Source organism: Engystomops pustulosus, chromosome 2 (genome assembly GCF_040894005.1).
Source record: "Engystomops pustulosus chromosome 2, aEngPut4.maternal, whole genome shotgun sequence".
Classification (NCBI taxonomy): domain Eukaryota; kingdom Metazoa; phylum Chordata; class Amphibia; order Anura; family Leptodactylidae; genus Engystomops; species Engystomops pustulosus.
In genome coordinates, this window is record NC_092412.1 from 158,791,781 (window position 1) to 158,805,778 (window position 13,998).

Below are 13,998 nucleotides of genomic sequence, written 5' to 3' on the forward strand. Positions count from 1 at the left end.
TCTTTGAGAATGTCTATATATCAAATATTTCTCATGAAATCTATCTTCCATACTAATTGTGTGTACCTTACTGTTCCTCTATTTATCTGCAAAGAAAGGTTTTCTACCTGATCGAAATTGAGCTGATGAGCTATACCATTAGTTAGAAATGCTCATAAGCTGGCCGAATGCATTCATCTTGGTTGATCTTTCTGCAATGTAACGTGTATCAACAGTCTCAACCAACAATCCCTTGTTCCTCATGATAGGGGGTGGAGGATCTGGATAGATTGGATTTTTTCCTGTCTCATCCTATGCTACTGAAATCCAAATGTGCTAGGACATGATGATGGAGTACTTGAGGAACCCCTTTCTAGCTAATTTCTTTTAAATTGCTATGAATGAAGAATGGTCAGTATAGCTAAGTGTCTCATGGATGTACTGGATACCTCATAGCTGCATCTTACCGACAACTATGTGCTTTATAAATGGTTTTAATGTGGGTACATTCAATTACGCTAACTTTTTACAAACATTTAACATTCTTGTGCATTTTTATATATTCCAGGGGGTTGTGGAGTCTGAAAAGATTGATCTTGAAATTTTAGCTGATGATGAACGGCAATGTGTGAAGTGTAAAACCACCTGCTTTACATCTGCAGTATATTGTGCCTGTAGTCCTGGAACCCTTGTATGTCTGCACCATGTTGATGCTCTGTGCTCATGCCCTACCTACAAGTATAAACTAGGGTAAGACATACAATTGTTCAGTCAGTCATAACCTGACTTTGAATTTTGTACAGTTATCCATACAGTAAAGCTGTATGTGTCCCCTTATGTGTGTTTGGTAATATTACCTAAGCATAAGCTTGGATCATTGTAGTTACGGTTGAAAAAAGACACAATAATCCTTGGTGTTGATTCAGCGGAAGTAAAAACCCCTACATGACTTGTTCCAGTTAGCACACAGTAGGGAAAAATTCCTCCCTAACCCCAATGTGAAGGTCAGAAAAACTCCCTGGATTAACATCAAATTAAGACATTTTTGATCCCATATTTGAACGCATGCGTTAACGTGCTATGTGTTAACGTATGAGTTAACATCGCGTTTATTAAGCCTCCTATGTAAATGCAAATGTTAACAGTAATCAAATTGGGCAAATCTCCTCTCCTCAGCTGTTGTAATGCGTTTAAGAACACAATGAAAACGCAACATGTGACTGCGCCCTTACAGTGAAGAATTTGTAATGCAATGCCTTTAAAATTAAACTTCTAAATAAAAAAGATAAAAAATGTGTGTAATATATACATTTCTGACAATGTGACTTTTATTCCGGATTACGTAACAGATACCGTTACACCCTGGATGATTTGTATCCTATGATGAATGCTGTGAAATTACGTGCTGAATCCTATGATAACTGGGCCTCTGAGGTTATTGATGCTCTGAAAACAACAGCCAGTAAAAAAGGTATGTGCTGATAATATAGGGTGTTACTAGTTAGATTTGTGTCCCTGCACAGTCTGCAATGCTCCACAGCTGTCAACAAGTCTCATAAGAATACTTTGGTGTACTGAGCTGTGTGGGGTGTGTAATTTTTTTGGAACTTTTGATGACTTTTTCAATGCTACCACTTTACCAGAGGTCAAAAGCAAAGAATGTCGCTCCCCATGACGTTATCAGGGATGACGATCTGTCCCCATTACAGCCTGGAGGCTTTGTAGGACCAGATGCTGTGTAGTTTAACAGTATCAATTACAATGAGCCAGTGGCACATTTTCACTAAAGACAGATTGCAGAAGCCCATTACACCTGCATTGCAGAAAGATGCCTTCTGCCTTTTCTCAGCATTTGCATAACAATATAATTGTGTTTTAACTTACCTGGCTTCCTGACAAAATCCTCTGTGCTGGGGTTTGTTTTTGGATGCATTTAAAAAAAGCATGTGACTTGTACATGCTGCTCACTCCTCCGCTCTTAGCCCCCATCTCCCTTCTCCTTTGCAACTCTTCCATCCTCTACTGATGTCAGCTCACCACGTCATTAGCTTTTTCTCTGTTTGAGTGAAAGAGCAGGAGGGAAGAATTGTACAAGACCATAAAGGTGGGGGCTGAGAGCCAAGGAGTGACTGAACAGCACAGACAAGTCACTTTTTTTTTTTTTATTTCCCCCATCCAAACCAAAATATACCCTGGGGATCACCAGAGGAATTTGTCAGGAAGCCAGGTAGGTTAAAACATACAATTGTATTCTTATGCAAATACTCAGAAAAGGCAGAAAGGCATCTTTGCAATGCAGGTGTAATGAGCTTCTGGAACTCGTCTTTAGTGAAAATGAGGTCCCTGGTGACTGGTTCCCTTTTAACTTTGTAACCTGTGTTGTGTTGTGTGAAGGTGAAAGGAAACTCTCTGATTGCATTTTATGGATTTTTGTAGTGTACCTTGCTGTTAAAGAACCTTATGTGTCTCTATGCAGGCCTCTCATGCCTTCGAAAGCTTGTGGAGGAATCGGAGTTAAAGAAATTTCCAGACAATGATCTCCTTCGACACTTGCAAGCTGTAGTTCAAGATGCAGAAAAGTGTGCAGCACTGGCACAACAACTGCTGAATGGAAAACGTCATACCAGGTACGATACAATGTACGATGTACAATATAGTTGGCCTACACAAGTCGGCCAGTAAAGACGAAACACATGCTCTGTTTTGTGACCAATGTGCATTCACAGCTTGTGACTGTGAAGGTCAATGATTGGTGGCAGCAATTGTGATGTCTGTGCGTCTGATGTAATTGCTCCAGGGCGAACCAGGATCACTGACATTTGATTTTAGGGGCAGAGTCACTGTTTTATGATAGAACGAAGTTTCCTTTTCAATTCCATTGCAGATTTCGGTGGGGCGGAGGAAAGTCCCAGAACCAGATTACAGTTGCAGAACTCAGGTCATTTGTAAAACAACTACAGTCATTGCCATGTAGCATTGGCCAGACTCCTCAACTCAAGGTAAAACACATTTTTTTCCTGATTTTCCTGATTTAAATTTGATTATTATTAAAAAAAACGAACAAAAAACAATTATATTTCATACTTTTCTGTGACTTAAAGGACTTGTTGAGTCGTGTGGAAGAATTTCAGGCACGGAGCCAGAAGCTCTTAGGAGCAGAAATGCCACGCGCTAGTGAACTACAGCAGCTTCTTGATTCCAGTTTTCAGTTCGACTTAGAATTGCCCTTAGGAAGCCTTCGAGAGCGCCTGGAACAGGCACGTTGGTTAGAGGAACAACAACAAGCATGCCAGATCCCAGGGACACTCACAATAGAAGTCATGAGACGACTTATAGACTTGGGTGTAGGATTGGCACCTCATACGACTGTGGAAAAAGCAATGGCTAAACTTCAGGAACTGCTAACCTTGTCTGAACATTGGGACGACATATGCAAGGGTCTTCTTAAAGCAAGGTCAGGTTCTATCCTCCCTTTTTAGCTGATGTTCAATTTCTCTGTGTTAGTAGTGGTCTTATTGAGAATATAATGTACTTTAAATGCCTACATTAATAGCCTTAGTATGTTATTCACTTTTTGAGTTTATTCTATTTTTGTTAATAGATTTCCTTGTTTGTGTTGGGTTCCCAGTTGAATTCACCCCCGCCCACCTTAAATTTTCTAGAACGTTTTCTTGTTTCCTGCCTATATTGAATCTGTAGATGTCCTGGTATGTTTGTGCATAAAAAAAATCCTTTATTTATATAGCGTACACAGATTATGCAGCACTAGACAGAGCTTGCCAAATCGATCCCTGTCCCCAATGGGGCTCACAATCTAATCAGTATGTGGGAGGACCTGGAGGAAACTTGCGCAAACACGGAGAGAAAATACAAACTGTATGCAGATTTTGACCGTGGGACTTGAACCCAGGTCCCCAATGCTGCAAGGCTGTAATGCTAACCACTAAGCCACTGTGCTGCCCTAGGAGTCTATAAATCGCTTTCGTATCCATTGTGCAGGCATTTTGCCATTAAAGGAATGTGAGGAAGACAGCCAATAGAACTGGAAATATAGTTCTGGATGATATCATTTTGTACTCTTCCGATTTTCAGCCTACTATTAAAGAAATGTATTTATGTAGATACTCAACTTTTATGAATATTAAAGGAGTTGTCCATTGTATATACACAGCTGCTTCATTGCAGGTTTGTGTAACAATTGTCTCCATTCCAGCAACCTTCTCCTGCTATGATGTACTCTTTCGGGCTGGTCACCAGCTCATCCTATCTCTGGCCTCAGTAGGGGCATCTAGACCCGCAACATATTACTGCTCTGGTCTGTCACGATCCCTTAATTCTATGTATATGTAGTATATAAAATGGTGTCCAGGTTGTCTTGAGGAAAGAAATGTTGCTTATGTTTCTCTTGTGTTTTCATAGACCACGACGCGATCTTGATACTTTGACTGCAGCACTGCGGGAAGTAGAGAACGTCCCAGCATACCTTCCCAGTGTAGAGTCTCTAAAAGATGCGGTGCAGAGAGCGCAGGAATGGCTTCAGAAGGTGGAGACTCTGCAGGTGACTGATTTTTCTTTAGTCAAATACAGGATTATAATATTGTCAAGAATGGTGATAATCTTTTGTGATCACTTTTCAGACTGGTCCCAGAGTTCCTGTACTTGACACATTAGTGGAGCTTGTGTCTCATGGACGAGCAATTCCAGTTCATCTTGGTCCGCTGCCAAGACTTGAAGCCCTTGTTGGTGAAGTCCATGCATGGACTGAATGTGCTACCAGCACATTTTTAACACCCAACTCTCCCTACACATTGCTTGAGGTAATTTGTAAAACCTTATTTCAATGAAAATGTATTTATTGATCAATCATGCAGGTGTTTAAAAGCCGGTATAAAATGTCAAAGTTTTTATATTTTTCACACAATGCAAAACTGTCATTACTTTCATTATAATCAAAGCCATTAATGATCTGCACAGCTATATATGACCAGGAAACTGCCTATAAATGGCCAGGGCTTTCATGATAGTCATTTAGAGTAGCACATGGCTGTCTCGTAGACGTTTAATGGAGCAGCAGGTTGTGATCACTACTTCATTCACATGCATGTAGAGGGCTCATGATCTCCTCATACAAGGGGGGTTGGATCACACGCCACCCCCTGTGGGAAAAATAATAGTATTCATGGGTTAGCACTTTTTTTTTTCTTTTTCCTTTTCGTATTTTAATGCCATGTTATTTCTGTAGGTTCTCTGCCCTCGATGTGATGTAGGCTCTTCTAGCTTAAAAAGAAAATTGAGAAAGATAAAAGATCAGTCAGCTTTAGCTGGAAAGAAGAAATACCCCAAACCAGATGGCCTTTTGGAGTTGGAGAAAGCTTTGACTGAGAGCAAAGACACTGCTACCGCTGTAACTATGCTTTTTTTAAAAAATTATTGTCCTGCACATAAAATAAGAAAAATGAGTTTGTCTATAGTCTTTGTGGAAAGTACTATAGTACTATAGTTTTGTTCTTTTTTTTTTTTTCCTGATAGATGGCAACTCTTGGTGAGGCCAGACTCCGTGAGATGGAAGCTTTACACAATATGCGGGTGTCTAATGAAAACAGAATGCTGTTGAGGGAAGAACAGACTGATTGGAAAGTGTGTGTTTGTCAAGGTGCACCCATGGCTCCCATGATCCAGTGTGAGCTATGCCGAGCTTGCTTCCACACTGGCTGTATTACAACTCCAAAGCATGGATCCATAGTCTGGCTGTGTCCACAATGCCATCGCTCCAAAAAGCCACCTCTGGAAAAGATCCTTCCTCTTTTGGCATCTTTGCAACGCCTGCGCGTTAGACTGCCAGAAGGAGATGCATTACGCTATCTTATAGAGAGGACAGTCAGTTGGCAGCATCGCTCACAGCATATGTTGTCTTCTGGAGACCTAAAACTTGCACAAGAGCGAGTCGGTTCAAGTCAACTATACAACAGATGGCAAGCAACAACTGGTCCACTTTCAGATACTTGCAATGTAAGTCAACATTCAGGGGAATAGTTTAAACCTATTGCTTTTTGCTCAGTCTCCAACAAACCTGTGATCAGGATTTCACATTTTCTCCTAATGACCGTTTACTATAGGTTCATTTTTTACAATTAACATTACTGCTTCCACTCACTTGTGCAAGTTGATAAAAGTATACCTGGCTCCCTGCCAGCAAACTGCATTGTGTCATGGAGTCCTGATCATTATCTTCACACTACTCTTACTACTTGCACCCTCCTCACATGCAGGCATGAGATTTGCTTGCAGCACAGGGTCAGCTCATGATTACCTGAGAGGGGAGAGCAGGACGTTTAGTTGTTAGAGCAGTCTGAAGATAATGATGACTCAATGCAGTTTGCTGGCAGGAAGCTTGTAATATTTTAATCAACTTTTAAAAATGAGTGGAACCATTAAAGTTAGTTAAAAGTAAATAGGAAATTGTCCTAGCTAAGGGAACCTGTCATTAGGTGAAAATGTGAAATTTTGATGACAGGTTCCCTTTAAAGGAAACCTACCACTGCGAATATACCTATTAGGGTAGATCCAGTGATAGGTGCACCTAACATATGTATGGATAACCCCTTTTATGGCTAATCCTTTACTCCCCTCAATCTTTTCTAATCTTTAATCAGGGTAATATGCACATTTTCTAAAGAAGCTACTGGGGCGTGGAGTAGCTGGAGCTGAGGCTAATTCACGCCCCAGTAGCCTTTTTGATCCTCCTATCCAGACATCTTCATCTCCTTGTAGCTCTGGGTAGAAGGACAAAGAGGCTACTGATGTAGCCTCAGCTCCAGCTACTCCACGCCCCAGTAGCCTCTTTAGAGATATTTGCATATTACCCTGATTAAAGATTAGAAGAGATTGAGGGGAGTAATGGATTAGCCCTAAAAAGGGCTATCCTTACATACGTTACATGCACCTACCACCGGATCTCCCTTAATAGGTAGATCCATAGTGGTAGGTTTCCTTTTAAGGAGATTTTTTGGGATAAAACTATCGATGGCATCTACTTAAAATATATAATAAAACATTGATGTTATATGGTATCTGACTCCTCGACTAGCTCATTTGAGGGCTGGATGTACATCAGAACCAGTAAGAGAGTTTGCCAGCTGAGGGCAAAAAAAATAACGGCGATGCCTTGATATTCTTCCCAGCCACTACATCATTTAGCTGGTTATGTTTTATGGTGAGCCATGAGTTGACAATGTGGGATAGAAGTGATTTTATAGAGCTCACAAATTTGATCTGAAATTACTTCCTTTGCAGGTATCACAGAGTGTTGGGGCTACATCATTCTCTTTGTCCCATGAGTGGGATAACAGGACCACCTACGTCCAGTCACCATTCTCTCCCGGACGTAACTGTATCCCCCTAAACAGTAAGTGTCCTATCTACATCGGCTCATTTGCGGGAAGCAATGAGATGTGATGCGACTCCTAACTAACATATTTGTTATGCAGTGACTTCAGTTTTGGTGATTTTGTAAATTGAAGTGGCATATATGACATAATACATTTTTGCCATAGTTTTCTTGTGAGCATTTGCTTGGACAATGCACACAACATAATGACAACGACAAAAAGAGTCCGGGCTCTAATGTTGTGTTTACGCCAAGTTTGTCATTAACCCCTTAGCGGTCCGCGCCGTAGCTGTACTGCGCAGCTTCCGACGATTAGCGATCAGCGCAGTACAGCTACGGCGCAGAGACGATGCCGGTTCAGCGCTGCACAGCAGCCGAACCGGCATCGTTAACCGCGGGTTTTCAGCTGTAATTTACCGCTGACATCCCCGCTAACACCCGCGGTCGGAGTGGGCTCCGATCGCGGGTGTTTATCCCGTTAAATGCCGCGGTCAACGCGACCGCGTCATTTAACATGCCTTCTGGGGGTCTTTACCCCACGATCGCCCCCCCCCCCCGCACCGTTTTCGGGGGGGTGGGCGATCGCTGTTTTGGCACCTCTGGGGTCCAATCGGGACCCCAGAGAAGCCTGGAGGGTTTACCTTTAAGATGGCGTCTGTGACGTCATCTTAAAGGCAAAGCGTCAGCCTATGCATCTGCATAGGCTGGCACTGATAATACGATGCAATACATTAGTATTGCAGAGTATTATCAAGAACAAGCAATCAGATGATTGCTTGTTCATATCCCATGGTGGATCATGTAAAAAAAATGTAAAAAAAAATGTTTTTCAATAAAAAATTACTTTATAAATCACTAAAAATGCCCATAAGCCCCAAAACATATAAAGAGACATATAACGCTCAAAAAAGTCTAAATCATAACACAAACCCCACATATATAGTATCATCGCGTCCGTAACAATCCATAGAATAAAACTAAATAACTATTGAACCCATATGATGAACGCCGTAAAAAAAAAAACGTTAAAAACCCGCCAAAAATTATGATTTTTACCTATTATATCCCACTAAAAATGCAATAAAAAGTGATCAACAAAACATATGTACTCCAGAATGATACTGTTGCAAAGAACAACATGTCCCGCAAAAAACAAGCCATCAACCAGCTCTGTAGCCAAAAACGTAACCATGTTATGCCACTTGGAAGACGGCGATGCAAAAATGATAGATTTTTCCCCACATTAGGGTTTTATTTGGCAAATTTAGTAAAACATAAGAAAAAATATTCATGTCTGGTATCCCCGTAATCGTATCGACCCATAGAATAAAGATAACATGATTATTAGGCTATACGGTGAACACGAAAAAAAATAAAAATAAAAAATCCAGTACAGAATTGATGCTTTTCTACTCATGACCTCAAAAAAAGTTCCTAAATTTTCAACAATAGGTGATACCAACCCTAAAATGGTAACACTGGAAAAAGCATCTCATCCCGCAAAAAAAATGCCGTCACATGACCCAAATAACGGAAAAGCGAAAATTTTATAGCCTTCAAAAGGGGGCAACGAGAAAACTAAAATCCTGGCAGCTGCAAGGTGCTCCTTCCCTTCTGCGCCTCGCTGTGCCCCCATAACACAAGTAATGTCCACATGTGGGGGGTCGCTGCACTCAGGAGAAATTGTAGAACAAATTGTATGGTGGGTTTTCTCTTTTTATCTTTTGGAAATGTGTAAATTTTAGTGCTAAATGAACGTATAACCGACAAAATTTGACCATTCTAAATTTCACCGCCATTTTGATTCAATTACTAGGAAGATCTCAAGGGGTTAACAATCTTTGTAAATGCTGTTTCTGATAGTTTGAGGGGTGCAGATTTGAAAATGGGTTGGTTATATAGGGGGTTTTTGTTGCTAAATATCTAAAATTTGATTTCAAACAGTATTTATCCCCAAAATAGTCAATTCTGAAAATACGGAAAATCGCTATTCGATTTGTAGGCCGTGTGACGTCAAAATAAATTATCCAAACATTTCAAAAATTATGAAAATGTAAAGTAGACAAATGGGAAATGTTATTCTGCAAGTTATTTAGGTGGTAAATCGATATGCCTGAAAACGCGATGATTTTGAATTTCGAAAATGGCAAATTTTTCTAAAAATTCATAATTTTTTTTCTTTTTTTTGTAAATAAACGCAAAACTTATCAGCCAAAATTTACCACTAAAATGAAGTACAACATGTGGGGAAAAAACAATCTCAGAATCGCTTTGATAAGTAACAGTGTTCAAAAGTTATAACCATATAAAGAGACGCAGGTCAGAATCTAAAAAATGGGACTGAGCATTAAGCTGTAAAATGGCTGCGTCCTTAAGGGGTTAATAGTTACCTGAGTTGTCTGTACAGACGTTGGATTGGTGAGGACAATGTTATGTTGGTGAGGTCCCATCTCTATAAATAGCTGACATTAGTATAGCACTGCTGTTCCAATGTTCCTTATTCATGCTTTAGTCTTGCTTGCTTCCCCTCTTCCTGCAGTGTTAAACTGGGTAATGTGCACCACATCCATTTTTATATATTTTTTTTCTTAAAGGGTTGTTGATATCAGGGATAAAAACAGAATGCTATTTCTCACTTGCTATTAAAGTTTATACAAAATAACCCAAAAATACAAGTAGTAAATACAGCTCACCGTCCCATGATCTCCATATGGTAGACTTCTTGTTGAAGGTGCACAGGAGAGGAAGAGAAATCCCAGTTGGTTCTGGAGTGGCACATATCTCCCCCCCCCCCCTTCCCACCCAAAAAAAAAAGGAATTTCTCCAGCACTCAAAAATGAATCAAATCCAATAAACTTTAATGCTCCATTAAAAGTACATGACATACCTGAGATGCATGTAAAAAGAGCAACAGGTTTCAAACTACATAAATCTTAAGTTCTTAGTCATGGTCTTAAAGTTTATGCTATGGCCCACTAAACTTTTTTTTTTCCCCTTGTGTTTTCTCCCCAGGTTTAAGTGCTGAATTGGATGAGTTGCTCATGGAAGCTCAGCTTCTGCAAGTTTCACTTCCTGAAGTTCATGAACTTTATCATTCTCTTGTGGCACAACCAAGCACACTGACCCCAGAGCGAAGTACAATTCCAACTGGTTCTGGAAGAGAGAAGACCCCCTGTAAGCAGCAGGGAACTGAATGGAACACAACACGTTCTGAGGTAAAAAGATCTGAAATAAAAGATTTGAGTTCAAGCGTATTATAAAACTGGATTATTGTGTGAATATAAGTTGGGGGAAAAAAGAATAGTGTTAATTGTTTGTGTGCTTTTTTTTTTTTAAGGTTGTTTCCTGTTTACTAAAGAAGGAAAGATCTGAATGTACAGACAAAAAGTTGAAAAGGCGGCATGATGGAGCAGAAGGTAGGATGAAGAAAGCATCTGCTCCACGTAAAAAGAGAGTGAAATCTTTGCCCTCCAAAGACCTATGCAGCAGAGACCAATGTCTAGAAATGCGCGATAGTGACTCCCTATGTTCTTTTACATCGGAATCTGAAGATGATAATGCAGTTTGTCCTGCAGATGAGTGTATGGAGCCCGAAGGGGATGAGGTGAGGGATGGAGCATTTTAAGATGAAAACTTTTACTCACAGAAAAGAAAAACGATGTACCTGTAGCTTGTGCATATATAGATTGTTCCATATTTGTGTGTTTTGGGTCTTTTTATATCAAATCTTTTTACTTCCTTATGTCATATCTAGTCATACCATATGCATTAGTGATCCATCATTTGCCAGCCCATTGTATTTTATACGGATATGATGCCATACTTGCTCATACGGGTGACATAAGTCCTGTATTTATGGACAAAATACAGCTGTATACACAGAACAGGAAAAACCATACGGTCGTGTGCAAGAGACCTTGGGCTACTAACATTGGGAGCCACTGCCTATTACAAGATAATTTGGAAACCTACAGAATATTTTAGCCTTCAAACTAAATTTAACAGGCTTCAGGATGAAGACCCTATCTTTAAAAAAAAAAAAAAAAAACAACAAAAAACTCTTTTTATATAGATAGGGAGATTTATCATACACTGGTGCTCAGTGCGCTGACATATGATAAAGCCCTGCGCCCCCCGCAGCCATGGCAGATACTTCATGAGGCTTAGACCTCATGATGTTTATGCCAGCCACCCTGCACTGGCAGATAAATCTACAGCAGGTCTGAGCTGGTTTATTTTTGCATAAAAACCTGTGAATATTTGCGTGTGTTTAGAAAGAGGCACTGGGCAGGAACACCATCTGCTGGCCCACTCCACGTCCACCTGGTGTTGATTCGGTAAAAGGGCGTAAAAAAAATGTGGGGGTGCTAATATCCAGATCCAAAAAAGAGCACCCCATGTTAGCTTTCTGTTTTTTTCTGCCCTATTACCAAATTGTTTTACCGAATCCCGTTTGTGGTACCCAGTCCTGTGGAGCTGTGGGTGCTGCTCTATCATCTGGTCCCTTTTTTCCTAACATGGACATTCCTTCTGCTGGACGCTGTGGGACCTCGCCCCAGAGTGGGTTTTATGCACTGCAAGAATTGGTTACCAGGTGAGCAATTTTCATTACTCACCCAGCACCCGATCCTTGACAAAATTATATGAGGCGCTGTCTTCATCGTTCACCTAGTGTGGAGGTGGTGTAATCACGAGAATAATCGCAATTCTTGCAGTGCATAAGATATGCGATTGTTTTGTTGCTGCTGTGCCCGAAAACTGGTGTAGAAACACTGATAAATAATCCGTTTAGAGAGAATAAGAACACCCCGAAATACAAGCATGTAAGGTTTACCAGAAGGAGAAGGCAGCTTTCTGCTCTTTGGCATTGATGGAAGTGAATGAGCCCTGGCCATTCATGCATATACCACCTCTTTACTCACATTGGAAACGTATGAATAGTGTAAAACGCATAACTCCTATCTAAACTTCCCCCACTCCCTTCTCCTCATTGGACCGCTAGGTAATTGTATACAAAGGGCACTTACAAATTGACATTGTAATCTTTATTTGATCATTTTTTGTATAAACGAGAACACCATTATATTCAATAAAATCCCATGGTTAAAAAATAGTGTAGAAGTAAAAGCCTCTTGTATTTTCTTTTCCATTGCAGGTGGATTGGGTACAGTGTGATGGGAGTTGTAATCGTTGGTTTCACCAGGTCTGTGTTGGCGTTTCTGCAGAAACTGCTGAGAAGGAAGATTATGTCTGTGCTCACTGCAATGAAGGCATTGAGGCTACGCTGAAATAAGAATGGGATGTCCTCCTTCTCCTGCCTCAGTGATTCAAGACTGTACTCCCCTGCCCACATTCTGGCTGGGATTTCTGAGAACAATACTCACAGGAGCTTTAGGATTTCTTTACTTTCCTTTAGACACATGCCTGGTTTCCTTTACAGATCCAGCTCCCAATGGTGCTTCTCAGACCCTATAAATTCACTGCTCCTTCCAGGAAACTTGGAATTGTTTTGTATGATTTCCTCAAACCTGCAGCTGTTACAATTTCCAGATCAGCTGGTTCACCAGCACAATTAGTTTCTTTATAGATTATTTGTTTGGTATCTGAAGTTCCTTTTGTACCTCAGAATTAGCAGGTTGGTGTCTCACACAAGAGTCTGGATTTATTCTTTTTTTTTGGGGGGGGGGGGGAGGGGGATAAGGTACCAAGCTTTGAAGTTTTAGTTCAATTTAAGACCATACAGTTTGTTTTTCTTTTTGTGTAGGAAAGTTTTCCTAAGCAATAACTTTTGGTTGTGTTCATTTCCTTAAATTCCAAAACTCAAATCCAATGCTGAACCTTTTGCTCTAAAATAAAAGCCCTTTTCACATGAGGGTCTTGTACAGAAATGTTGGGTGAGTAGGTGCTTAGGACAGCCAGAGTGTTAGACATAGCAAACTGAGCTGTACGTCAGCTTCCCTTAAATCCCTATTAATTATTATTTCTTGTTTGTTTTTGGCTTTTCTTGTAGCTTGTATTAAATTTTGCAGTTTATATTGTGGAATAAAACTCCTTGGTTATAACAGAAACAAACTCCTTTTAATATACTTGAATACCAATGCATAACTGTAAATCATTTTATAAGAGGTCAGCTTTCTACACTATTGTTGGTATAAACATCCTTGGTATTAAGTTTCCTTGCTTAAGGTTCTGTGGAATTGTCATCATAAATGGATAGGAAAAAACTTTTTTTTTAAATCAACAACAAAACTTTATTAAAGGGAATTTGGTGATACAATGTACACAATGAGTACAGCACTTCAATGGTGGCCTCACAGAACCCCACATATAGGAGAAGAAGAAAACACTGGTAACAGCATATAGTTATACAATGTGCATACTTGGTCTGCTATCATAGACGGACCATCTCCACAGTAAAAAAACATCTAGCGTGCTTATATTCATACATGTGCCTGAAAAAAAATGCTTTTAATTTTAGCAGTAATCCCCCTTATGTACAAGGCCAGGTAAAACTAAATTGCCTTTTCTTTTTTTTAATTTTATTTAGTTTTCTTTTTTAATAAACATACAAACAGGTTAGTGGCTCGCATGCCACTTAGCACCCACACATATAAGAGACGATATGAATCATT

The 13,998-nt window shown here is 40.1% G+C and overlaps 1 protein-coding gene across 2 annotated transcripts in view; it reads left to right on the forward strand.

Moving 5' to 3' along the window:
• KDM5B (lysine demethylase 5B) overlaps positions 1 to 13,561 on the forward strand; it is a 44,783-nt gene extending 31,222 nt beyond the window's left edge. The window contains exons 16-28 of one of the 2 annotated variants that reach the window (XM_072137145.1): positions 548 to 729; positions 1,329 to 1,450; positions 2,456 to 2,606; positions 2,864 to 2,978; positions 3,081 to 3,433; positions 4,399 to 4,537; positions 4,617 to 4,796; positions 5,222 to 5,383; positions 5,509 to 5,988; positions 7,273 to 7,384; positions 10,379 to 10,581; positions 10,704 to 10,970; positions 12,522 to 13,560. In XM_072137145.1, coding sequence (XP_071993246.1) covers positions 548 to 729; positions 1,329 to 1,450; positions 2,456 to 2,606; positions 2,864 to 2,978; positions 3,081 to 3,433; positions 4,399 to 4,537; positions 4,617 to 4,796; positions 5,222 to 5,383; positions 5,509 to 5,988; positions 7,273 to 7,384; positions 10,379 to 10,581; positions 10,704 to 10,970; positions 12,522 to 12,659 — 2,604 coding nt within the window. In that variant the 3' untranslated portion in view covers positions 12,660 to 13,560. Of the gene's footprint in view, positions 1 to 547; positions 730 to 1,328; positions 1,451 to 2,455; positions 2,607 to 2,863; positions 2,979 to 3,080; positions 3,434 to 4,398; positions 4,538 to 4,616; positions 4,797 to 5,221; positions 5,384 to 5,508; positions 5,989 to 7,272; positions 7,385 to 10,378; positions 10,582 to 10,703; positions 10,971 to 12,521 lie in introns of both variants that reach the window. The other variant, XM_072137144.1, reaches the window with a different exon arrangement.
• The last annotated feature ends 437 nt before the right edge of the window (positions 13,562 to 13,998 follow it).